At 52.6% G+C, this 24405-nt stretch overlaps 7 protein-coding genes across 7 annotated transcripts; 3 read left to right on the forward strand and 4 right to left on the reverse strand.

Annotated features, from left to right (window-relative positions):
- Positions 1 to 2939: 2939 nt before the first annotated feature.
- On the forward strand, positions 2940 to 5132 carry NECHADRAFT_993 (uncharacterized protein; the record flags this gene model as incomplete). The annotated part of the gene is made up of 1 exon (XM_003050117.1): positions 2940 to 5132. A coding segment is annotated over one exon (2193 nt), but the record flags the coding sequence as incomplete, so codon positions are not given.
- A 1334-nt stretch (positions 5133 to 6466) lies between these two features.
- On the forward strand, positions 6467 to 11913 carry NECHADRAFT_105372 (uncharacterized protein; the record flags this gene model as incomplete). Its single annotated transcript, XM_003050118.1, has 8 exons — positions 6467 to 7719; positions 7837 to 8005; positions 8068 to 8077; positions 8142 to 8604; positions 8657 to 8835; positions 8865 to 10648; positions 10706 to 10969; positions 11111 to 11913. The coding sequence occupies exons 1-8, from the start codon at positions 6799 to 6801 to the stop codon at positions 11911 to 11913; spliced, it is 4593 nt and encodes a 1530-aa protein (XP_003050164.1). The 5' UTR covers positions 6467 to 6798.
- A 160-nt stretch (positions 11914 to 12073) lies between these two features.
- NECHADRAFT_85002 (uncharacterized protein) lies at positions 12074 to 13270 on the reverse strand (the record flags this gene model as incomplete). The annotated part of the gene is made up of 1 exon (XM_003050512.1): positions 12074 to 13270. One exon carries the CDS (start codon positions 13268 to 13270, stop codon positions 12074 to 12076), a length of 1197 nt encoding a protein of 398 aa, XP_003050558.1.
- A 430-nt stretch (positions 13271 to 13700) lies between these two features.
- Positions 13701 to 15396, reverse strand: NECHADRAFT_85003 (uncharacterized protein; the record flags this gene model as incomplete). The annotated part of the gene is made up of 4 exons (XM_003050513.1): positions 13701 to 13747; positions 13829 to 13834; positions 14180 to 14232; positions 14411 to 15396. The coding sequence occupies 4 exons, from the start codon at positions 15394 to 15396 to the stop codon at positions 13701 to 13703; spliced, it is 1092 nt and encodes a 363-aa protein (XP_003050559.1).
- Positions 15397 to 16729: 1333 nt separating this feature from the next.
- Positions 16730 to 17947, reverse strand: NECHADRAFT_85004 (uncharacterized protein; the record flags this gene model as incomplete). Its single annotated transcript, XM_003050514.1, has 1 exon — positions 16730 to 17947. One exon carries the CDS (start codon positions 17945 to 17947, stop codon positions 16730 to 16732), a length of 1218 nt encoding a protein of 405 aa, XP_003050560.1.
- A 704-nt stretch (positions 17948 to 18651) lies between these two features.
- Positions 18652 to 22273, forward strand: NECHADRAFT_96362 (uncharacterized protein; the record flags this gene model as incomplete). Its single annotated transcript, XM_003050119.1, has 3 exons — positions 18652 to 18750; positions 18838 to 19029; positions 19085 to 22273. 3 exons carry the CDS (start codon positions 18652 to 18654, stop codon positions 22271 to 22273), a joined length of 3480 nt encoding a protein of 1159 aa, XP_003050165.1.
- Positions 22274 to 22836: 563 nt separating this feature from the next.
- NECHADRAFT_85006 (uncharacterized protein) lies at positions 22837 to 24051 on the reverse strand (the record flags this gene model as incomplete). The annotated part of the gene is made up of 1 exon (XM_003050515.1): positions 22837 to 24051. One exon carries the CDS (start codon positions 24049 to 24051, stop codon positions 22837 to 22839), a length of 1215 nt encoding a protein of 404 aa, XP_003050561.1.
- Positions 24052 to 24405: the final 354 nt, after the last annotated feature.

Genomic DNA, 24405 nt, shown 5'->3' on the forward strand with positions numbered 1-24405 from the left:
GAGTTGGAGAGATGCATGTGCATGTGAAATGTGGACCAAGGCATGATGTGATGCAACGGATTGTGCACGTTTAAAAGAAGGCCGGGAAATGAGTTCTGACAACTAATCGACAGCATATTTCCTACCTAGACTTCCCCATTACTTAATTTAGTAATCTCATCTTTGTCAACGGTTTGATGGAGGCTGAAATGAACGGTGAAAGAGTCCGGACGAAATCGGTGATGCAGAATCCGAGACGTCATCTCTCGGAGTAATGATTGACGGCCCATCTCGTGTGCTCTGCCACAGATTCGCGCGCTACTACCACGCTGTGTGCTACACCATGAAGACCCCTACGGGCCACGCACTTTGATGCCAACATGGCCCTAATGCGTTCTGCATCGGTGGTTGAACTTGACGGTGGAGGTTGCCACCACGGAGAGGAATAGACCCCGAGGGCCGCTAGTTTGACATGGACACTGAGAATAGGAGAAACTTTTTGAGTTTGAACAAGGCATGATTCCCCTGTTTCATGAATGAAATGGTTGGTATTCAGGCGCGACATCCTCGACGGATAGATATCTCTCAGCCTTTGATATCGCCATGTGCTTGGTTCAAGGAGAAACAAGGGTGGCCGCGTGGTGGGTGCGGGCGTTTTTGGTGCTCCCGTTCTGAAACCGTCATTTATCGGTGCCAGGATTGGCTGCGAGTGCCAAGGAATGCCCCTGAGCTTCTTGTCATGGGCAGGGTTAGATCTGTGGATTAAATCTGTTCAACTTGAATCTCTTTGTCGGTCAAGTTGAACTCCGTGGTTCCGCGGACTGAGCTCGAGTCAGGTCAATGGGTCTATCTCTCAAGTTTTCAGCATCTAGCTAGATTCACGGGCACGCCCCTTGGCGTTTCACAGTATGAGGCTCTGTGTAAAACTGGCCTGGACCCCCACGTTGACGGCATGGCTGCACAGTAGGAGCCGAGCTTGGACGGGACGGTGCCTGACGTTAAGCCACCCAGGGACAGAAATGTATGGTGTGGTTGCACCAGAAAAAGATGGATGGATTAAAAATTCTTTCAAGTTTGAACCTCCCGTCTCGATATCCGCCACCATCCATCAACTAAGAAGATCATCATGGCGTTATCGCGCAAGTAACACGAGATGGCAAAAGCCACTATGGAGAAATTCAGAAGAAAAACAAAAGACGCCAAGCAGGGATTTCATCAACGACAGCACAGCATCTCTCCGGTGACGTCAGAGGTGGTCTGGCAAAGGCGATTCCAGTCGGCCATGGTCTGAGGAGTCTTGGGTTGTTTAGCCTCTGCAAGCTTTCCCGCGAGGGAAGGGATTTGCGCTGAGGCAGATGCGCCCGACAAGCAGCGAGGGTCCTTTTAATTGACATGGCTATCAGAGACGACGGAGAGAATCCCTGGCTTGCCATGCTTGTAGGCGTGCGCGCGTTTGATGTCTCGGTTCTGCGCCAACGAGAAACCTTGGAATCGAACCCTTTTGCATCCTACCTGCGAAGATCCAGGTCGAATTTCACGCACACACATGCGCGCGTTCAATGATCTGCATCGACAGTGTGTTGTGTGCGGCCCGGCACACCGGCCACCAAGAAGCGCCGTCACGGTGGTTGTGACGAGTTGGGCCACACATGGACTCGATTGGGAAGTCTTGGAAGCGCCGGCGGCATCCTCGGTCTTTCCCCGTTGGGATGTTCCATGGGCAAGTTAGTGACACCATCCACACCTCCCTCCGTCATGATGGTGTTTGCAACATCCGGCGCCCGTCCGCGCCCCGTGGTGGCTTGCCTTGGCCCTGACACGGCGCGGGCTCCACTGCTGCGGGCCTTTGGGGCGCGACTATCCAGGGTCCGGCATCATGCCTATCGAGCGAGCATCTTTTGGTCCGGAGGAGTGGGTGAGGTGAATATTTTTGGTGGTGGTGGTTGGGAGAGAAAAAAAGGTGAAGGGGGTGTCGAGGAAGTTGTCGCCTCGTTGACAAAACAGGTGAATGAAGCAGAGAAACAGTGGATACGTCCTCGCAACTCATCCATTGAACTGAACTTCCTATCTTCACTCCCTGACTGACTGACTCCTGGGTAAGCAAGGTACTGACTGTAAGCCTATCTGGAGAGGACCCAGTCTTTCTCCTGCTTGCTTGTACACGTCCCCACGAGCCCATGGGCGATCTCTTAAAGCTCAACATGCTCCTCCCGGTCGCCCGCAGGGTTTCGAATCTCTTGGTTAAATAAACTCCCCCGGATTTCTCATCACTTGGATGTGAAAAGTTTGATTTTTGCTCTCTTTTTTTTCTGCAAGGAAAGGTGTGAATTTGAGTTGACCACCTGGACTCTATCGAGTACAACTTGAACCTCTGAGCTCAACACCAACACCACATTCACCATCGACACCTCAAGTACGCGCAAGCAAACACAAACGGTCCTGCAGCTGGACGTCGACATACATATCCAAGAGAAACCCATCTCGATCGATGTCATCACAAATGCCTGCCTGATCCACTTCTTTTTTTTCTTACTTGCCTTTCGTTTATCCCCATCCCAATCCCACATACCGGACTTCCAGTGGGTATTTCGTCACTCGCTCTCCACACCTCGATCGCATCTCGAGACGGGACGTGTGACATTCTTTTAAATCCCCTTGGCCGGTTGCATTCACTTCCTTCCTACATCTTTCTTATTCAACATCCCTGAAAGAGCTTGATGTTCTGAAACCCAACAACGGGGATCATCATGGCTGCTACAGATCCACCTCTTTCTGATGAGAAGGAGTTTAAGCTCCAACAACCCCCTCCGACGAGACAACCTTCACAGCAGACCACACAACACCCTCGACGAACCGATTCACCTAGGTTAGGAGATGATGAAAAGATCTCGGCTCCTTCGCTTGACACCTTTCCTACCCTCGCTGCACCCAACGACACGAACGACTCCAGCTCCAACACAGCCCGGTCTCCTTCTGGCCAGCGTGCAGACGCCAGCCGCATCGATGACAATCTTGAGCTTCTCCGCATCGAGAGGGCTGTTTCAGCTGAGGATCAGGATGGTGCCAGCCACATGAGGAAGCGCGCCCACAATGTCGAGCCTGAGGATGCCTTCAACGTCAATCTGCCCGACGAAAAGACCTCTTACGACAACAAGAAGCGAGATCCCGATGCCGCTCTTCTCAAGTTCTGGATATTTCTTCGGAAGTTTCCTCGATTCGTTCGGTATTGTCTATACCTGTTCCCTGGTGCCGCCCTTCTCCTTATCCCGGTCTTGCTTGGCGGGTTTGCCTTCAAGAATGGTGAGCGAGATGTCGGTGGTGTAGACTTGATGTGGTTTGGTATCTGGCTCGAGATTGTATGGGGAGTTCTCTGGGTTTCCCGCATGATTACCAGTCTCATGCCTCCCACCTTCAAGTTGATTGCCAGGCTGTCTGGTTCGACCACTCCCAAGAAGTGGAAGGACATTGGTTACCAGCTTGACCTTCACACGGCCGTCTTTCTCTGGTTCCTGGCCATTCTCATCTCCTTCGAGCCGACCATGACTTCTCACAACTACCGGGACAAGAAGCCACACTGGGTCACTGTCGTCAACAAGGTCATCATCGCCCTCTTTGTCCTGGCAACCCTCAACTTTGTCGAGAAGATTCTCATCCAGTGGATTGCATCGTCGTTCCACCAGCGAACCTACGCGACCCGTATCGACAATAACAAGACAGACATTGGCCAGCTTGTCCGTCTGTACGAGCATGCCAAGGCCAAGAATGAACAGACCGACTACTTCTTCCAGCGCGGTAGTGGTTCCGCCAGCGGCGCCCAGACACCAATGCAGACCCTTCAGGACAACGCTCGTCAGGCATGGAACAAGGTCGGCTATGTTGCTGGCCGAGTTGGAAACGATTTGATCGGTCGCAAGGTTGACAGCAATCATCCTCGCAGAGTCGTCAATGAGCTTCTGAAGCAGACTGCTACAGCTCATACCCTCGCCCGCCTCATCTACCGAAGTACCGTGAGAGAGGACCGTGATCTTGTCTACCTCGAGGATCTACAGGCCATCTTCACCGCTGAAGAGGAGGCCGAAGTTGCCTTTATGATGTTTGACAAGGACATGAACGGTGACATTTCGGTCGACGAATTCGAGGCCGTGTGTAACGAAATCCACCTGGAAAAGAAGGCCATCGCCGCCTCGCTCAAGGATCTCGACTCGGTGATTAAGAAGCTTGACAAGGTCTTCTTGTTCATCATCGTTGTTATCACCATCATTGTGTTCATCTCGATCCTCTCGGGCTCCGCTGCCGCCGCTCTCGGTTCTGCGGGTACTGTGGTTCTTGGTCTGGCCTGGGTGCTCCAGGCCACCGCGCAGGAGTTCCTCCAGTCCATCATCTTTGTCTTTGTCAAGCATCCCTTCGATGTCGGTGATCGTGTGACCGTGTACGGATCGACTGGCGACTTGATGATGGGTGATGATTACTATGTGACGGAGATTTCTCTTCTCTACACCGAGTTCAAGAAGATGCAGGGTCACATTGTGCAGGCCCCCAACTCGCTGCTCAACAACCTCTTCATCCTCAACCAGCGACGTTCCAACGGATTGGCTGATGTCGTCAGTCTCGTGATGCGTTTTGGTACGCCTCAGCACATGATCGACGAGCTCAAGGAGCGCATGACGGACTTTTGCCTGGCAAACAAGCGTGACTACCAACCTCGCATCATCACCGAGATGAGAACTCTGGACGAGGTGCGGTCATGCTCGATGAACCTCATCTTCTTCCACAAGACCAACTTCCAGAACGAACTGCTGCGTCTCAACCGCCACAACAAGTTTGTCACGGAGCTCATGACACAGATGGTCAACATTGGCATCCAGTCTCCGTTCCGCAACGAGCCTGGTGGCAGCCGTGATTACCCCATGTACTGGACCGGCATGCAGCCTCCTCCTGCGTATGGCAAGGAGCAAGACCGTGGCAATGTTGATCCTCTGGAAAACCACTCGCAGTCTGAAGGTCCTGCTTTGCACCACTCCGCTTCAACATACAGCCGCCGAAGCGACCGTCAACGTTCTGTGGACGATAACATGAACGACTTCCAGGATGTTTTTGAGAGCAGGCGAGATAACGTGCACGCGCAGCGCCTGGCGAGCATCCGAGAGAAGGAGCGCGCTTCGCGGATCGAGGAGGAGAGGGAATCCATTGCTAGCTCCTCCGGCGTTGCCCGCCGCATCTCAACGGAGAGTCGATCTCGGGTCTTTGGCCGCACCCGGACCGGGTCTAAGAGCCGCCGGCCGGCAGACATGGTCTGAGAGCCGAGACAAACTAAGCATTGACGAACGAACACGAACACGTCTACAAATATCATGAGTTTTATGAAATTTCCCGATAGAGTTTCCAGACCGGCACGTCTGAAGAGTTTTTCTTATTGTTTTATTTTCTATCACACAGAGTGTTACGGCACGATAGCTTGGGGGTGGCAGATTGGAGAAGAATAGAAAGCGAAAAGATAGTACCAGTGAAGCAGCCATTACGAGGCAGTTTGAGAATTTGGTTGACTGGACTTGGAATGCTTGAACCTGAGAGTTTAGCGGGATGCTAATACAGCGCAATTCAACCATCAAATGGTGACACTGAGTATAAAGTGAATGTCCAAGCTCTCGACAATCGAGTTTCGAGATCTAATAATAACACGAAGCTTGATAAGAAAGCTTGATTGTTTCAATCAGCAAGGGATCCACTGATCAAAGACAGGGGGCCAGAGGTGTGAGTGATGTAATTTCAGTCGACATGAGTGACTGACACCTGGCGGTTGGGTGGACCAGAAGTGGTCACGATGTGTGCGCAATATATACGATACAAAAGATCCAACATGAATCAATCAGACGAGATGAAGAACGGAATTGCTCATGTCATCTCAAGTAGCAGGTATATCGCTTTTTCAAACATGTAAGCTCCGAAGGAACGGAGACCTGGGGGGAGCTCTAGCCGGGGCCCCATTCAAGGCTGAGGTGATGGTCCCCGAGGGTCTTGGCCAGTGGGTGAAGAAATAAGCAATACACCAGAACGAGAGACATATCTGATTTGTCACAAATTCTGGAGCAAGCCAGACCAGAATGGGATATACGAGATATGAATAATGAAAGGAGATATTCAAAAAATATTTGTTATCCCAAAACCCTTTATATATCACAAATGCTATGTACGGTACTTCATTCTGCTACATTTACAAAGCTCTCTGTTAGTGTCCTTGTACTGATGCCTTGACTTTTCCCTCACCTAAGAACCAGGAGAATCAATAGCGAGAGCTGTAATTAAAGGGTCCCCCCTCCCAATCCATCCCACGGACCGCCCTATGAGTAGCCCGCCCAATAGAAGACGACTCCAATGTGCTCAGCCGCTGCCATGGGCTTGACTAGTGGAGAGCAACCGACTACCCGTGCGGCATCAGGCTGCGAGCCCCGGAGAATGCCTTGGCGGTTGAAGCGAAGCGTTGGCTGGCGTCTTGCTTTTGGGTATTCTTCCTCTCGATCGATCCAAAAAAGGGAGACTTTGTTGTAACCTTTTCGGAACACGGCATATCTTCAAGTTTGCTGCCCTTTGTGCTCCTTCTGCCCCTCCGAAGCCGCTTGCTCGGGTTTAAATGGTTGGTGGTCGGGTAGTTCAGCTCCCCAGGTCAGCCCGCGCGCCGGCCACGTTCAACCCGAAGCTGCTGCAGTGCAATTCAGCCTGATCCGACCAAAAGACCTCGCCCTCTACGATGCGCATCGACGCAGCTCGATAATACCAGACTCTCGAGAACAGTCGGGTCCTCCAAGGACATAGACGGCAACCATGGCTGGTCTTCCAGAGGGCTGGGACATGGACTATGACGGTCAGCGATGGTTCTACAAGTACAAGCCCACCGGACACATTCAATACCACTTCCCTAAGGAGGGCGACGAGTTCCCCGACTTTGTCGACGTATACTCCCCGGCGCCTGACTTAGCTCCCGAGGAGCGTCTCGAGTCGCAGCAGCAGGTTCGACGACACACGAGCACTACAACGGCGAGCGCCCACGCAAAGGCGAGGAGGGAGGAGAATGGTTGGGAGAGTCGCATGTCGGCCACCGCGAGGCCTGTGAGTGCCGTTTGGGACGGTGATGGCGGCAACGGCGGCGGCGGCGATGACGACAATGCCGTTTTCCAGCCCGAGAACTTTATGTACCTCGGCCCGGGAGCATACAACGATGTGAGCCCGCTGGCCGAGGAGGAAGAGGAGGCTGCGAGGAGGGTTGTTGCGGGTGGCATCGAGGACAAGTTCGACAAGTCTCCCGGCAAGGGCGTGAGCCCAATCCCCAGCGAAAAGACGACACCAGCCCATGGAGCAGTTCACGCAGAGCCCCTAATGGGAGAGCCAGTTGCTGTTCCGTCCACGGTCCCCGAGGAGACACACGAATTCGTCCCCATGATTGACAGCCGCGAGGTCCCCACGGCGGCTCCGGACCCGGTGGGTGTGATAGCCGAGATGCCCACCGAAGATACGGGACCAGCGAGGGTAGAGACGAACCCGCCACCGGTCGAGATGGCGGATAATATGGTGCTCGCACCCATCGAGACGGCCCCGCCGCCGCTGTTGGCAGAGCTTCCAGAGCAGTCCAGCCCTGTCGAGAAGAAGAACGAGGACCCTCAACTCGCGCCGGGATCACTGAGGAACTACGGTGGTCAAATGCAGCCTCTGCGGGCACAGAAGAAACCAACGGCTCCAGTGGAGGAAGTCGTTGGGGGATTCCAGGCTTATAAGCCCAGATCGGCTGGAAACACGCCGGATATCTCACGGGGGTCGACGCCGATGAGAGAAGAGCCTGTTCTGGAGCGAAGAAGGACGTTTCAGCCTGAAGATCATCTCATGATGAATTCCAAGCCTGTCCAACCGCCTTATAGAGATGCTACGAGTACTCCAGGTGTGCTCGCGCCTCCTCAAGTTCCCCCGAAGCACCCGATTGACGACCCCTCAATACGAAATGCTCCGACTCCTGCTATGGGTATCAATGCCGGCTCTGGTGGACCTCAGGGACCACAGCCTCCGCCAGGGAACCTGTCATATATGCCCTCTGTGCTTAAGGCTGGACGGAGTGGGAATCGACAGGATTCATTCTCAACTGGACCATCAACGTTGGCTTCACTCGACGATGATAGGAGAGCGTCCTTGGCACCGGGTCAACAGGGCGATCTCGCTCATATGCCTTCAGTGTTGAAGCCAGCACGCGGAAGAGCTCCCTCACAACCTGGCCAACAACCTCAGTTCCCACCCCAGAATCTCAATGCACCACCTGGTCAAGGCCACGGTTATAAGCCGCCTGCTCAGGGGCAGCATCCCCCATCCATGACACCAGCGCCACACGTTCAGCAGCAGCGTCTCCAGGAGGAGCCCAGGATGGGTATTCAGCGAGTCAACACTGTGCCCGACTCACTGCCTTCTCAAAGACCAGCATCTATGATTCAAGGCGCAACGTACCAGGGACAGCAGATGAATGTTCCAGCTGGTGTGAATCAAGCCCAGCAGCCTGCAAGACCTGCAAGTGTGATGCCAAACATGATGGGAGGATATCCCCAGCAAGCAGCAGGACGGTCAAATCCCCCAATTCCGCCTAAGCAAGGCGTTATCCCACCTTATCCTGATCAGATTCCCGCCACGGCTCCTCCTCCATCAGGACAAGCAGCTCCATTCGGGAGACCGGTTCAAAACCCGCCGTATCCTGTTGATAACCTTCCGTACCCCGACGACCCTCCGATGCAAAGGCCACCCTCGAATTTCCAGCCACAGGGCGCTGGTGCAGTGCCGGGTCCTGGGCATCTCAACCGACGCCATTCATCGTTTAGCGGTGCAGAAGTGTCGCCTATCGATTCTCGACATGGAAGCATGTCCTCTATGTATCCCCTTCAAACTCCTTCTCCCATGGAAAACAGCCGCCGGGGCTCATCGTCCGCCTCACTCAACCAGGCCGTTAACCCTAATTATACACCCTCTCCTGTTTCTCAGTCTTCATCATCCATGTACGGCTTCACGCCTACGCCTCCTTCGGCACCAACCAACCAGCCCCAGCAAGGCTACTTCACCACGCAAGACGTCGAAGGTCAGGGCCAGGGCCAGGGCCACGCCATAGCCGCGCAAAACATGCTACGCAAGAAGTCCCTGAGCCGAGGACCTCCCGATGCTCGACGAAGCTCCGTCGGCTCGCCGCTATCCTCCCCGCCGACAACGGAGTCGTATGGCGCGGCCCAGCAAGGACTGGCACGCTCCCAATCTCTCCGCCAGACGTCCCAAGGCAACGTTGTCCCACAGAACCAGGTCGTCCCAGCGCCGACCCCGCCACCGCAGGGGCAGCAGTTCCTGGGCCGAATCGAAGAGCATGAGGAGGTGCCGAGCGGGACAGTGAGCCGGTCTTCAACAATGAGTGGATCACCAGAGATGAGGCGTAGTTCGATGGCCTCTTCACAGCATAGTCCAGCGGGCAGTCGGAGGACGAGTCTGCAGGGTGATAGTCCAGGAGGGGGTTCCCCAAGTCAACCTCCGGGACAATATAGTCCTTCAAACCAGCTTCCCCAGGGCCCTATTCCTCCTCAAGGACAGTTTGTTTCTCAAGGTCCAGTTCAGGGGCAAGGACCTTCAGGTGCTCCTTATCCCGGTCAGATGCCTATGCAAAATCCAGCTCAGCTGCAAAGGAAGCCATCAAAGGGTCAAGCACCTAATCAAGGTGCCCCTCGGCCCCAGGGCCAGCCCCCGTACCCGAATCAGATGCCAGTTCAAGGACAAGTCCCCGTTGGAGGTCCAATGCCACCTCAGGGCCAGATGCCTCCTGGACAGCAAGGCCAGAGACCACACGGGCAGCCTGTTCCAGGCCAGACTCCCCCACCAGCTCAGACTTCTCATCATGGGCCAGGGAAGCTACTGCGGAAGCTCTCAAAGACGCAGCCTTCTCCACCACAGGCGACTCCTCAGGGACAACCTCCTTACCCACAGCAAACCCCTGGCCCGAAGCTGTTGCAGAGGAGATCATCTCAAGGGCCAGCCAACCCAATGGGACAAGCTCCTCCCCAAGGCCAGATGCCACCAGGCCAAATGCCACATCCCGGCCAAGCACCCAACGGCCGAGTGCAGCCACAGATCCAGATCCCCCAGAACCAACAGCAATGGGCTCCTGGCATGCAACCCCCGACGCCCCAAGGATTCCGTCCTGGTTCTGTCCCGCCTCAAGGACCGCAAAGCGCCGGCCCCAAGGAGGGAAAGGGAGGCAAGTGGTTCAAGCTGTTCAAGGGCGGCTCCAAGTCTACAGCTCAGACCCCGACAACACCAACCGTGTCTTCTCCGGTGACGGCTATCAACAACGCCCCTCCGAGATGGGGTGGTGGGGAGTACTCGACTCCGGCGGTTTGGCAGCCTGGACAGCCTACTACTGCTTCACCGGGACCTGGCTTCCAAGGAAACATGCCGCCTCAGCCTGGCCAGGCTCCTCAACCTGGTCAGATGCCTCCTCAGCCTGTCCATGGACCTGGAAATGCGGCTCCTGGACAAGTACCCCCCGGGCCTGGCAATATGGCGCCTCATCCTAACCACATGGCTGCCCAGTCTGGTCGGATGCCACAGCCTGGTCAAATGCCATCCCAGTCCGTCCCTGGGCCTGGAAGGGCGCCGCCTGGACAAGGTCCTCCCGGGCCCGGCCAAATGGCTCCTCAATCGGGCCAAATGCCTATCCAGCCAGGACAAACGGGTCCTAAGCCTGGCCAGATGCCTCCTCAACCTAGCCAGATGGGCCCTCAGCGCGGACAAGCACCCCCTGGAATGGGCCAAGTACCCCCTGGACCTTCACAGATGGCTGTGCAACCTGGGCAGAGACCTCTGGCACCCGGCCAGATGCCCCCTCAATCTGATCCCAAGCCTCTCCTGCCTGGTGAAATGGCTCCCCAGCCTGGTCGAATACCATCTGGACATATGCAACTACCCAATCCCCAAGCGCCTCCCGCAGGTGCGGGCCGGATTGCAGCATCTCCTTCAGCTGCACATATTCCAACAATGGCCCCTCCTCAGGTCGCCCCCTTAGTAGGACCCTCAAGGGCTGGACCAAGCAACGCTCATCAGAATCTCCCATCTCATATTCCTCCACCAGGGCAGAACAATGTTTCTAGGCCGCCTCAACCTATGCCGGTACCGCAAACAAGAACCCCTGAGCCACACCAGCCAAGAAATATACCTGCACCGCTCCGGCCAGACACCCTGCGTGCAAGTCCCGAGCCACCACTTGCATCAAGCCCAGGCCTGTCTGATGCGGGTTTGTCTGCAATGAGTCGGGTATCTTCTCATCAGAAGAGAGACAGCCTGTCCGATGCGGGATCTATCACGACCATCGAGGTGTCTGAAGCGAAACCCCAGCCGGTCTTGCGACCTTCGATTGTTCAGGTCCACAGAAGATCTACGGATATGTTCCGAAAGTCTGAAGAGATCCAGCGCAATATGGAGGCTCTGGCGAATGCGGATGCCGCTCCCAGAGGTTCTTCAGATACTTCTCGTTTTGAGCAGCCCCTGACAATCCAGAAGGCACCTTCACCCGCTCCCAAAGCTCAACCACAACAACCCATTTCAAGGCCGGGCTCAGCTACCCCTCGTGATGTCCTTGAAAGGTCCCTCAGTCCGGCACCATTATTCTCCAAGGGCGGCTCTCCCAAGGCCGCCCAGAATGGACCTTCGAGCCATCGAGAGAATAACATGGAACCAATGACACTCTTTTCCAAACCCAACCCTCCTGTGTCGGCCGTTGCTGGCCTCCCGAGTCAGCAGATGAAGCCTGCACCGCTTGTGCAACAACAGCCACCTCAACCAGCTCCTCCCCCTGCAGATGACAAGTGGGCAAAGAAGCCAGTCGTAGACTACTCTGGTGGAGACTGGGGAGATGACGATGACTGGGACTATTAATATTTTTTTATTGGCTTTGTTCAGACTTTACATAGCGATCATGTAGCGTTTATTACTTTTGGATGCACGAAAAGTTTACAAGATTGTTTGGAAAGGAGATTTGGTTAATCTATACCAAGAGGATTAATGTTGAGAAATGAGTCTATCTGAAAGGTCTCGATCAAACAAATTCGCTTAGTATCCAACCTTGTGATGTCGATCTATGCTTCAACCTCGACATGTCGGCCTTGACTAAATCGTTGACAGCTTTGAGAACCTTGCCGACGAAATCTCGACCCAAGGAGTCGACGAGAACTCCGTCGTTGTTTTCAAGGTCTTCATCAACCTTGCCTGTTAGAATGCTTGATGCCATAAGGCGGCTCATGACTTCAACAAAGGTTTTGTAGTCGAGCATCATCTCGATGAGGGGCCTGTCAGTCTTGGCATCTTCCCGGCATTGCTTGATAAGCCCCGCCAGGTCCCAGCTCTGCTCCTCACCTACGCCGGAAGGGCAAGCATCGCCGGGAGCAGCAAACTTTTCGAGAGTCGAGATTCGGGCCTTGATGTAGCTGGCGAGTCTGGAGGTGGCGCGATCAAACTTGCTAGCCATGAAGCTAGTCATGGCCGTCTTGGTATGGACAAGCTTATCCACGTAGCCACGCAAAAGTGCCAGGTGTCCGCCGTTGTCTAGCAAGTGGCAAATCACTATGTCGAGCCTCTCGTCGTCGATGAAGGTTCCGAGGCGAGGCAGCGAGCTAAGAGCCACGGTCTTGGCTCTGCAAAGCAGGTCTTCCAAGACCCGGATGACGCCGCGGGCCTTGTCCCTGATTTCGTCATCAGTTGAGGTGTCGTATGAAGCCATCAGGGGGGGCACGTCAGCGTGCTGAGCATCTCCTGGGTGGTCGATGAGTTGGCTCCTTGCGATTTCGATTTCATTCTGAAGCTCTGTGGGAAAGGCTTCTTGCTTATCCAAGATGAACTTATTGAAAGTGCTTATCCCCTTTTTCATGCATTCATATGCTTCGGCGATCCCGTCATCGGCACTCTTCGCAAAGGCCAAGTCAACAGCGCGGTCGCCAAAAAGACACTCGTCAACACTGAGATTCAGCTTCAGGATGAAATCTGAAGGCGCTTCTAGCATAGGCTCTTTCCCAAACGGGAGTCCGAGTCCGCAATGGTCCTTGATGCGCTTCATGATGGCAGCCAAGCGGTTGGCCTTGTCAAGGTGCACTTCGAGAACCTTGATGTGGCCATGGGCTTGGTCGAGAATCTCTTCCTTGCTCTTGCTTCCGAAGGAAGCTTGCAGTGAAGAAAGTCTGCCTACGGATGTAGGTGTGGACGCCTGGAAGGAGGGGATGGTGGAAGTGTCGCTGGGCATTGTTGCTGTTGGTGGTGAGTCAGTGAGTTGTTGTTGTTATGGACTGTGGTAGTTGTGTGTTTTTCTTGTTTTTGTATGATTTGTGAAATTCTGTGAACGAAGATGGTTTCTTATAACACCATGAACGTTTGGTGTGTATAGAGTCTTTGTCTGTTGCCAAGGCCGTGTCGAGGCTTTATCAACTCAAAGAAGCCTTTGCGCTGCATCCCTCATTTTCTTTGTTATAGCTACTGATGTTCTAAAATTAAAACAACTGCTGCCCTTGCGTCATAAAGAATATCAAAGGCGTCATTTCTCCTAAACCAGGTATTCGCCAGTTTATTCATAGGGCTTTGTGTGTATGAGAGCACCGGGGGTTGCTTCTTTCAGTACGGAAACACCGGGTCAAAGCATAGGAAGCCACCATGTTTCATTCCCGTGGCTGTAACATCTAGAACATATCCGAGTCTCTCCATGCTTCACGATTGATACGGAAGCCTGGGCAATGTCTAAAGCCGGATCTCTTGAGGAGGGCAGACATTTGGCACACCAACTTGGCTATTTAACACACATTCGTACCTGGGTCTATATCTTCTAGCATGAAGGTTCAAATGGCTATATAAGAGCTTTGGTTGGCACTGTACTGTGTTCTATTGCTCTTTGGTTCACGTAGCTATAGGCATCCACTTAAATTGTAACCTCTTAACTACTGAATCGGGGTGGTAAATACTCAGGGGTGATTAATTATAAGAGAACTTGGTTAATTTCTCTAAAATTCAAGGAACGAGCGATAGTTGCTAGGTAACTAAATATCTATCTAGCATCATTTGTGTTAAAAGGGTGAGTTCAGGGTATGGTCGAGCAGCCGTCTAAAACTAAAGGTGATCTCTCCGAGGACTGAGATGTTTACTTGCCATAGATCGCAGGTACCTTCGTAAACGGCCTCGGCAAAACCTTGACCCATTGTCTGAAAGAGATTCTGTCTGTCATCCTAGTCTTCAAACTTCTTGTTAAAGCGGCTCAGAAAAGATCCATCACACTCCCAGTCATTGAATCTCTTGCCGTCAAATAGACTCCGGGCCTCAGATGCAGAGGCTCTGCATCAAGTCCTTGGCATCAGATCTGAGCGATCCAAGGCCCGATACCTCCCAGATGGCTCACTCTTGGATATCCTCTTGACTCGGCTTTGGACTGTCGCGTGGGCGGGCATCGCAAGAAGACACATGGTCAGCAATCCGCTCAAGACTCGAGAGTTGATACTTGAGACGGTTAGCAAACCTCGCAGTGGCCTGATCGAACTTGCAGGCCTCGAATTCGGTGATTACTCGCTGGCGGAGTACTCTGTCCGCCGTGCGTGGCTTCAGATGCTGAAGTCTGTCCACGTAACGACGCAAGAGCCGCATATCCTGATCATAATCGAAGAGGTCACCGATGATCGCATGGAGAACCTTCTTAGGGCCCTCCTCCATCTCCTTGTTTCCGAGGTAAACCAAGGAGCGAACCATTTCTGCCTTGGCCTTGCAAAATAGCGTCTCGAGGGCCTCTACGGCGCCGAGAGCCTCACACTTGATTTCGTCATCCTTCATAGTGTGGTATGAATCCATCAGCGATGGCATGCCGGCATGCCGAGGACCTTGCAGCTGGGCCATGCGTTGGTCGGTCGAGGCTTCGTCGTTGAGCACCGCGGGAAGCTTGCCAGAAGCATTGATGTACTTCACAATGTCCATGAGGCCTGATCCTATCTCATCAACGCGACGGCGCGTAAGCTCCATGAACCGGGACACCCATTCGTCGTCGAAGTGCGAGTGAGGAAACAAGGCGGCAAAGAGGCGTCTTTCCTCCAACTCACGTTCTATCTTCAGGATAAGTCCCAGCTGCCTTCTGTGTTCGAGTTGGCATTCCCACTCGGCTCCTTGGCCCTTGATGCCACTCGAGACGGAGGCCAAGCGCCTATATTGCTCAAGTATGATTTGAACGCCGTCGATGGCGTCATAGGCTAGGTCAAGAAGCTGTTGGCGAGTCCTGCGGTTCAACCCAAATTCGAGTGGATAAGTTGCAATGTTGATGACCTTTGGGTTAACCTTGATCGTCTTTGGGTTGGCCAGGAGTTCCGAGATTTCCCAGGTTTCACGAAATGATGGATGCATAGTTGCAGGTTGTGATTGTTTGAGTTGTGAGTTGTGAGTTGTGAGTTGTGAGTTGTGAGTTGTGAGTTGTGAGTTGTGAGTTGTGAGTTGTGAGTCGTGAGTGTTTGAGTTATGGGTTGCTGCTGCTGTTGTGTGGGTGTGTTGTGAAAGTTGAAGTGATGAAGCTTGGTGGATGAGGGCGAAGAAGGCTCCCTTTTATGACTTTAGGAATGCTAGGTGCAACAGAGACTTGTCCGTTGTTCAGAGTGTTATCTATCCAAGCCTTGTCTGTGGGATCAAAGAAAACAATGCGAGAGCACCGGTGCTGTTCATCGCTCATTTTCTTTGTCGTGGCCATTGATGTTCTGAAAACTGACTCTTGTCCAGTTATAGACAATGCAATGACAGTTAATGTTACCATTCCAAACAAACTATCGCCAATTCTTTGGTAACGGCTCATACAAGAACGCCAGACTACTGATTGCTTGCTTCCTTTGACGTGGAATCTCCAGGTGTCAGGCCACTGAAAGGCGCCCTTTGATCTATTTCGTTACAATTATACCTGAAACGCATAAAGAAACCACGAGTCTGTTCTGTTTTATTGCAAAGGAAGCATCAATGGCAACTACGCCAAGATTGAAAAGGGGGTATTTGATACACCAACTCAACTACTTGGCAAACATCCATAGCCATGTATACTTGAGCTTCAGGAATAAATCTATGACCAAACTAGACGATGAAATGCCTCTAGCTTTCTCTAGCTTATATTCTTTCCCTAGGTAGAGAGTCTTGAATAAAACATCTGAACAGACCTTTATGCATTTCGTAAGCTGCCTGGAGATGGTGGTGGCGAGGACGGCCATAACAATACTAAATAGGCCTAAAAGTGCTCTTATATCTATCATTCAAGATACTTCTATTGTGCCCCTGGCTATATGGGGGGCGTTCTCAAGACATATCCGCCCGCGTGGAAGACTCCGGTCAGAATAGGGGAATGGTTCACGGCAATATAAGGCAGGGCATATAGCAAATTCAGACTAATAATAAGCATAGTGTTTAAATTGTATAAAAATTATTTTGAAAAATGAATATTCTATTTCTTCGGGAATAATACGCAAAGAGAGACAATTTCTCAGTTCTACATATGTAGCTTCAAGGCAGGGGCATGCACGAAAAGTAAACTGGGGATAAGTAAAAGGGCTATTAGAGGATAATAATGAATATAATAGGTGATTAAGTATGTAATTACAAAAGAATATCTGTGCAGGCGGGTGCTTACCACAAACGTCTATATATGTTGCAACTCCTATCTGACCACCCGAACCATGCCCCTCAATCAGTTACAATCCCCAGCTTAGTTAGGGCACAATACCTTGAGACCCGAAATGAGTTTCTCCAAGGCCACCATGTCAGCCCTGAGTAGGCCGTTAAGAATCGCGAGGGCGTCCTTGATGAAGTCAGGGCCCAAGGCCTTAGAACAACCGCTGTTCCAAGAACACGCACCTCTACTAGTTCTCTCCCTTAGGGTTTCGGCAGCCATCTGGCGTTTTCGGATAGCCGTAGTATCGGCACAGCCCTCCAAATCCTGGGCCGCGGCCGGGTCGTGATTTACGGCATGATTCCTCACTTTCCAGTATTTTCGGAAAAGCAAATCCATAGCCTTATCATCTCTCTTATACTGGGCGTAAACTCCGTCAAGGTTCTTGCCTTTGCATGAAGCTTGCAGTGACGATATGTCATGTTGAGTTGGAACATCCCCCATGGGAAGAGTGTCGTAAGCCATGATAAAGGCTCTTATACAGCAATCGAGTCTGGCAGCGGATTGGTCAAACTTGTCAACCATGAACTTGGTGATTGCCAGGCCATCACGCTGGGAATTGTGCACAAACCCCTGCAAGAATGCCAAATGCTCCGCGCAATCAAGGAAGTGACGAATCCCATTAGCATCCCAAAATCTGTCTTTGCCGTAGGAGAGGAGTATCAGCGTCATGGCCTTGGCGTGTTCAAAAAGAAGTTCGAGGGTCTCGAGAACGCCTTTTACCTGCTGCAAGACCTCGTCTGAGGACTTGCTATCGAATGAAGTCGCCAGCGATGGCAGTTCTGAAGAGCCATAGAGACCGGCGAGGTTCATATACATTGGTCCCTTTGCCAGCAGGCGTCTTTCCGAAGGAATCTCGCCGGGGCGCTTCCCTAAAGCCCACTCAATAAACCCTCTGGTACGTGAGATGCTCATTTCGACCTCACGGGTGATCCAGGAGACGTGCCTATCGAAGGCGACGGGTTGCATGAAGGCCTTTCCGGCAAACAGGCGCTCATCTACAAGCTGCTGAAGGCCCTGGAGTTTGCTCATGCATTCTTCTGCCATGGGGCCGAAATCAGGACGTGGGCAACAATTCTCGGTTTCAGGAGTATCGACGATGTTACCGAGAAGGGCCTCCAAGTCATTGAGTCTAGAGATGCGGAGTCCGAGAGTATCCAAGATTTTGTAGGCTAGGTTAAACGTCCGTTCCCGGATTTCGCTCTGGGAGAAGGCCGTAGGAGATGGAACAGCGATGGTCTTGTCTTCGGGCATTGTTGCAGTTAGGGGTGAGGTATGCTGGGGATTTAGTTTAGATTTGTGTACGCTTTTGGGGTGAGTGCAAGTGATTGGTGATAACTGAAATGGGAAGGGCCGAGCTCTTTTATAATCTCGGATGCCAATCCTGTGGTGCTGAGCTTTCGCTCAAGAGATGGATCAGATAGGTTAAGGAGAGGTGTTCCATCTCTGCATTTCAGATAGACCGACGTAGAACAAAAGATTTGTTCCTCTCTAGTTTCTATTTTAGGTCTTAGCTTCATCGTTACTCTTCTCTCTTTGTAGTCGTTCAAGGGATACCACTCCCTCGCAAAAATGCTGCGAACACCCAACGAACCTAGCGCTAACAGGGACACTGTTGTAAGCACAAAGACAGCCAGCTCCAGGCCATATTCAACAGAATCAACCGTTCAAGATTCCAGGACAAGTTACGGAGACAAAGAAGAGAGCGATCAGGTGAACAAGTTGTATGCCAGCATCAAGACGAAGGCGGATAGGCCAAAGAGTGATCTTGTAAGTGAGATCACGTGACCCCGCGTCACCGGCGCGATGACCTGACGCTTGCGGTTCCTTCTTTGTTCGACTTCGGCGCAATTGGATTCATCAATTTAGCCGGGCGCGCACTTCGTCCTTTCAACTATTCGCGACAGACGTTCCATCGTCAGCTCGATTATCGCTCAAATGGTTCTCCCCTCACGACAATGACACACTCCAAGATGCTCGCTCATGCAGGCAGCAACGAGTCGCAGAACAGCCAGGCCATCCTCGAGGCCTACAGGGCGGAATTTGGCGTTGGAGCGGTACGTATCCAGTGCAGCACCACCACCCTTACACTGGGGTTCGCGACTAGCGCAGCAGGCCACTAACACTTGTACCTTCTGATACAGCTCAGCAGCCCGCCCTCAAGGGTTTCATTTTCGAGTACTCGAATGACCACGGTCAAGGAGATCCCATCGCAAACAAATGAAGTTGTGGTACCATCATCCGATACGCCGGTCACTACAATTGCAAGTCCAAAGGCCCATGCTCCCCGCGACGCGTTACCAACAGAGGCGCGTCCAGATGGATCCACTGTCGAGGTTTGTGATCCGTCGCACTGGGAATTGACCGGGGTGGCACTGACACTCGCAAAAGCAAGGTGAATCTCCCGAACCAAACGACTTAAATGGCGATGAAGAGGACTCGGAGAATCGCGTCGACTTGACAAGTAACGAGGACCTCGATTCACTGCGACCATGCGACCTTAGTCACCACAACGTCACCGAAAACCCCTCTACGCGACATGAAATTGCGCAACCGCAATCAGTGCAACGCGATGCACCTGGACCTTTGATTCAGAGCGTCAAGCCACCCACCAGCGCTGTAGCTGTCGCGCTGTTGCGCAAGATGGACTTTTCTCAGCAAACCCCGACACAGGTCAACGATGGCCGCGACTACAGTGAATACTGCGACGTCGTTCCCTCAAGCCCGGTTAATAATGATACGCAATCTGGATCTCACGAACCCCAGACTCTTCAGGATGACGACACTGGAGCAGTCAACTTTGCCTTGAGCGAACTCAACCGGCCTTCGTCCCAGGTCTCCGAGGATGCTGGTTTCGAGAATACTAGAGGCGACTGGAGGCACCCTGACCAGACCTCGCAGCTGAACCCAGGCCAAACCCCATGCCGACCTCATGGGAACGCCTTCGAGACTCCGGCCGTCCCCAAGAACCCGTTTGGTGCGAGGCCGAGCATAACTGCCCCTCTGGCTGGAAGCCAACTGTTTGGTCAGACGCAGTTTTCGTCAGCCATCAAAAGGATCAGCCCGACATCCTCGCGACCTTCACCGAACCTGTTCAACTCGATATCCCCGAACATTATAGAGACATCGCCGTTGAAGAACCGAGCCAATGTTTCTTCTCCGACCGATATTCGTACCTCGAGTCCGCAGCGTCTGGAAGATATACCCGAAACATCATTACAAGATGAAGATGCAGATCCAAGAGGGGCAGAAACGCCTCTCAACAGTCGATCGACAGGCGGTGATATGATCCCCGAGTCTCCCCCATCTTCAGACCCTACTCCACGGGCGCAACCACCCAGATCATCAGGCAACACCGAGCCAATGACGCATTACGAACCGATGAAAAAGTCACAGGAGAGGAAGTCAAGCGAAGGGGCTGCAGTCTCATCTCCTCTGGATTCTGATAGTGACCCTGACGATGCCATCCGACGAATGGAGCGGAAGAAAAAGATTGAGCGGAAGCGAGCCAAAGCTGCCGAGGAGATGGGGCGAGTGAGCTTCATACCTATGGCTAAACGCGAATCGGCAGAGCAGCCATCAAGGAAGAGGAGAAGGATATCAGCCGCCTTGCCGGTCCTGGCCAACGACCAGGCGCAAGAAAAGACAGACGACGCCAAGGTACAAGAACTGCCTACTCTTGTCGACGACTCACAAAAGGGAGTTGTTGCATCGAACGAGACGGCACCTGATGCCTCAACCAAGGCGACTCCTGGAAACAGTGCCCCTGAAAAGGAGCAAGTTGATGGGGATGGGGATCTGGCCATGGTGGATACACAGAAGGTTACGGAGGAGGAGGATATGATACCTGCTACCAGTCCAGCGCCTTCTCTTCCACCTTCTCTCCCGCCTACTGAGGCGTCTCTTCCACCCACCGCACCCCCCGAGGACCCATTACCTTCTGAGCCCGAGTTGCCCAAACTCATTGTTGACGATGAGGACGGTCCAGGAGTGGCACGTGGAGAGTCGGAACCGTCGTCTTTACCACCACAGCGAAGGAGGAATATGAGGACATATGGCCGCTCACTACGGCAAAGCCGCAAGACACCATTTGTGAGCTCTTCAAATTCGGACGCCTTGGTCGCGGAAACGGCACCAAAGCCCATGTCTTTATCGTCACCCCCACGCAAGCCTGAGGCTATGGCAACTACTGAGCACGGAGATGACCATGGACTGGTGGCACGGAAAGGAACACCCGACGAGGGCGAAGCGAAGAAAGGGCCGCGGCCTAAGAGGACGTCTCGAAGCATTTACGCAGATCTCCCACCACCAATGGCCACGCGCTCACGTCGAAGCGAGACGAGTCCTGTGACCCCTGTGGCTAATCGCCCCATTGCCCAGGTGCTGCCAACTTCCTCGAGCTTGAGCATTCTCTCGACAACACCACAACCGTCGGCCAAGACAACACCTGGAACTCAAGACTCGCCCAGCTCTAAGCGGGCAGAGTCAGTGAGTCTCCCGTCACCAGCCGGCGGTCGAGGCTTGCGTAAGCGGGGGCCAAGGGCAGGAACCAAGTCACAGTCACCTCCAGCGGCAACAAGAGCGACAAGGACGGCCAAGCGACTTCCACGTCTTGACTCGGAGTCGACTGATGAGCTGCATCATTCGCCGGCCGCAAGTGTTTTGGAAAGGAGCCTGATCCACACGAAGTCTAGCAGATCTTTCAGGCAGAGCCTGGCTCCAGTACACCGGACTTGTAAGCTATTCGAGGGCATGGTATTTGCCATCTCATTTCAGAACCAGGTCAAGCAACAGGAACGAACCAGGTTGGAGACAAAGATCACGCAGGCGGGCGGAACAATCCTCGCTGAAGGATTCCAAGACATGTTTGAGCATTCATCAATCATGAACACCACCAGCCTCGTGATCGATGAGGAAGACGCGTTGAAGCTCACCAAGGCAGGATGCGAGAGTGGATTCACAGCACTCATCGCAGACAGCCACTCGCGCAAGGCCAAGTACATGCAAGCTTTGGCACTGGGACTCCCCTGCTTGGCTCATCAGTGGATCACGGCTTGTCTGAACAAAGGAGCGATTGTAGACTGGGAGCCATACATCCTTTGTGCAGGAGCATCCGCTGTACTTGGCAATGCGATCCGGTCGAGAACTCTGGCGCCATACTCTGCAGTTGATGCTAAACTCGCTGAAGTCATCGACCAGCGTCCGCGTCTTCTCGATGGACAAAGGGTGCTTGTTGTGGTAGATTCAAAGAAGTCTCGCAATGACGCCAAAGAGCCGTACATATTCTTGGCAACAGTTTTGGGTCCATCTATCTCGCGTGTCTTTTCGACTCAGCAGGCACGCGACGTGTTGCAGGAACACGAAAAGGCAGGGAACCCGTTCGACTGGTTGTATATCGATAAGGGAACAGGGACAGTCGAGGCGGTTCTAGGGCCGACGGAAGTAGCGGGTAACAAGAGGCGAAGAAAGTCGTCGCAAGTTCCGATGAGGGTTGGAAACATGCGAGTTCTGGATGACGAGCTTGTGATTCAGAGCCTGATTCTTGGACGTATAGTGGAGGTGGACGAAATGTATAGTTGAGAGGTTGCCTTGAGGCGTTGAGGCCATTGCTATTGTTACCGGTATTTGGGAAGTCAGGCCTGCGTATAGACTACATTGGATTGGCGTTGTAGGAAAAGAAGGGAGACAAGGACACTCCCCGGCGTTGAAGCAGTTATTTTTGTTTCGTCAAGGTTGACAGGTATACATTCTTTGGATTTCTGCCTCGGTAACATGGTATACCTGAGATCGTCTCGACATGTATAGCCATGTCCAGCCATGAGCATAGCAATTTTTCATTATAGATGCGAGAATCATGTTACCATCCTCTTTTCAGATCAACGGTGACCAGTTCAGGACCCGAGTCAACATCAGGGTCCGGGGAACGTAGTATTTCGTTTTTAGGATAGACGCGTGAGGTAAGTCTGGCATGAGCAAAAATACTCTTCGAAAAGGAAAGGGGCATGATTAAAGACACTTGAGTATTCAATTACAAAATCGATCTGTGTAAATTTTAGGAACTTGCCACAAGTATCTGTCCATGTCAAGTTGCAACACCTAACTGAACACTTACTTGGTCAACACATGCCTCACCAAATCAGCAGCTAAAACAACCTTGCGTGCTTCAAACGGCAAGCCTCAGCCTGAGCCTCGGCCGGGTCAGGGCTCAGGATTCTGAGATTCGAGTTGAGCCTTTCGAGCGACTTGATGTCAGCCTTGACAAGACCATGAAGAATCCCGAGGGCGTTCCTAAAGAAACTCTCTCCCAGCGTCTTTGCATAGGGCTCGTTCATGGACCGAGCTCCACGCAGTAGACTGTGAAGGCCTTCCACACGTGTTGAGATGGCTTGAGCATCGACGCAGCCAACCGTCTCCTCGACTATGCGTGGATCAGCTTGATCCTGGAGCTCATTCACCAAACTGTGCTGGTCATCAAAACGATACTCCACAGCGTCATGGTCTTTATCACACCGGCGGAGAATCTCGTTCAGGCTGCGTCGTTCCGTGGGAGTCCCCGTCGTTGGAACATCGCTGTGAGCCACCATCAAAGCCCTCATGTGGCAGTCGAGGTTGGCTGCAACTCGATCCAGTTTGCTAGCCATGAACTTGCTAATAGTTCGGTTGTTGCGCTGAGACTTCTTTACATATCCACGCAATAGAGCTAGGTCTTCTGAGACCTCGTAAAGATCATGGAACCCCCAGGTATAGAAGTTGCCTTGACCACGGGCGACTTGCTCCAGTGCCACAGCCTTGACTCTATCAAGTTGACGTCCAAGGGACTTTACAAGGTCCTGAGCCTGCCGCTTGATCTCGGTCTGGGACTTTTTGCTGAATGAAGACTTCAGCGACGGCAGCTGAGAAGAACCCAGCAAGCTGGCAAGTTCAAGATACATCTGGCCGCTTGCTCGACCCTGGGCTGAGGGAATCTGGTCAGGAAGCTGACCAAGAGCCCGCGTGGCAAACTCCTCGAGTTGCTGCATGTCAGTATTGATACTTTGTGTGATCTTGTGGACCAACTTGTCAAACAGCAAGGGTTGCTTGAATGCCTGGCCGGTAAACAGAGGCTCATCTACCAGCTCGTGGACGTAATGGGCCATGGTTAGGTTTACCGTTATAGAGACATCAGGACCTGGGCCAAGATGCGCCGTCTCGGGGTTGTGCTGGAGGCTGTCAACAAAGGCTTTCAAGTCATAGAGTCTGGAGATGGGCGCTTCGAGAGAGTCCAGGATTGCGTGGGCTTGGTTGAACATCTCTTCCTTATCCACGCCCTGGGATGAATCAACCAGGGATGGGACAGTGATGAAGTTGTTTCCAGACATTTTTGCTAGTAGGCTTGAGATGCGTTGAGAGGGTAGTTAGTCGGTGTTACTGTGGTTGCGTGTAGTGCTGTTTCTGTATGCTTTTGTGTGTGAGCGCAAGTGATGATCCTGGACTAAGGGGAACAAGTCCGGTCTTTTATAAATTTCGGAGTCAATCTCATGGTGTTGAGTCTTTGTCCAAGATATGAATGAATCGATGGGTACCGAAAGGAATAAACGAGTTGTTCCTCGCTGGTTTCTATTTTAGGCCTTGGCTTCATTGTTGCCCTTCTTTGTTTAGAGTGATTTAAGGGATATATCCTTGACCGTCTCGATAGAACCAATATTGTGTCAGCGAAGCTAGCAGGTATAACA

The sequence above is a fragment of the Fusarium vanettenii genome (assembly GCF_000151355.1).
Source record: "Fusarium vanettenii 77-13-4 chromosome 9 genomic scaffold NECHAsca_6_chr9_2_0, whole genome shotgun sequence".
Classification (NCBI taxonomy): domain Eukaryota; kingdom Fungi; phylum Ascomycota; class Sordariomycetes; order Hypocreales; family Nectriaceae; genus Fusarium; species Fusarium vanettenii.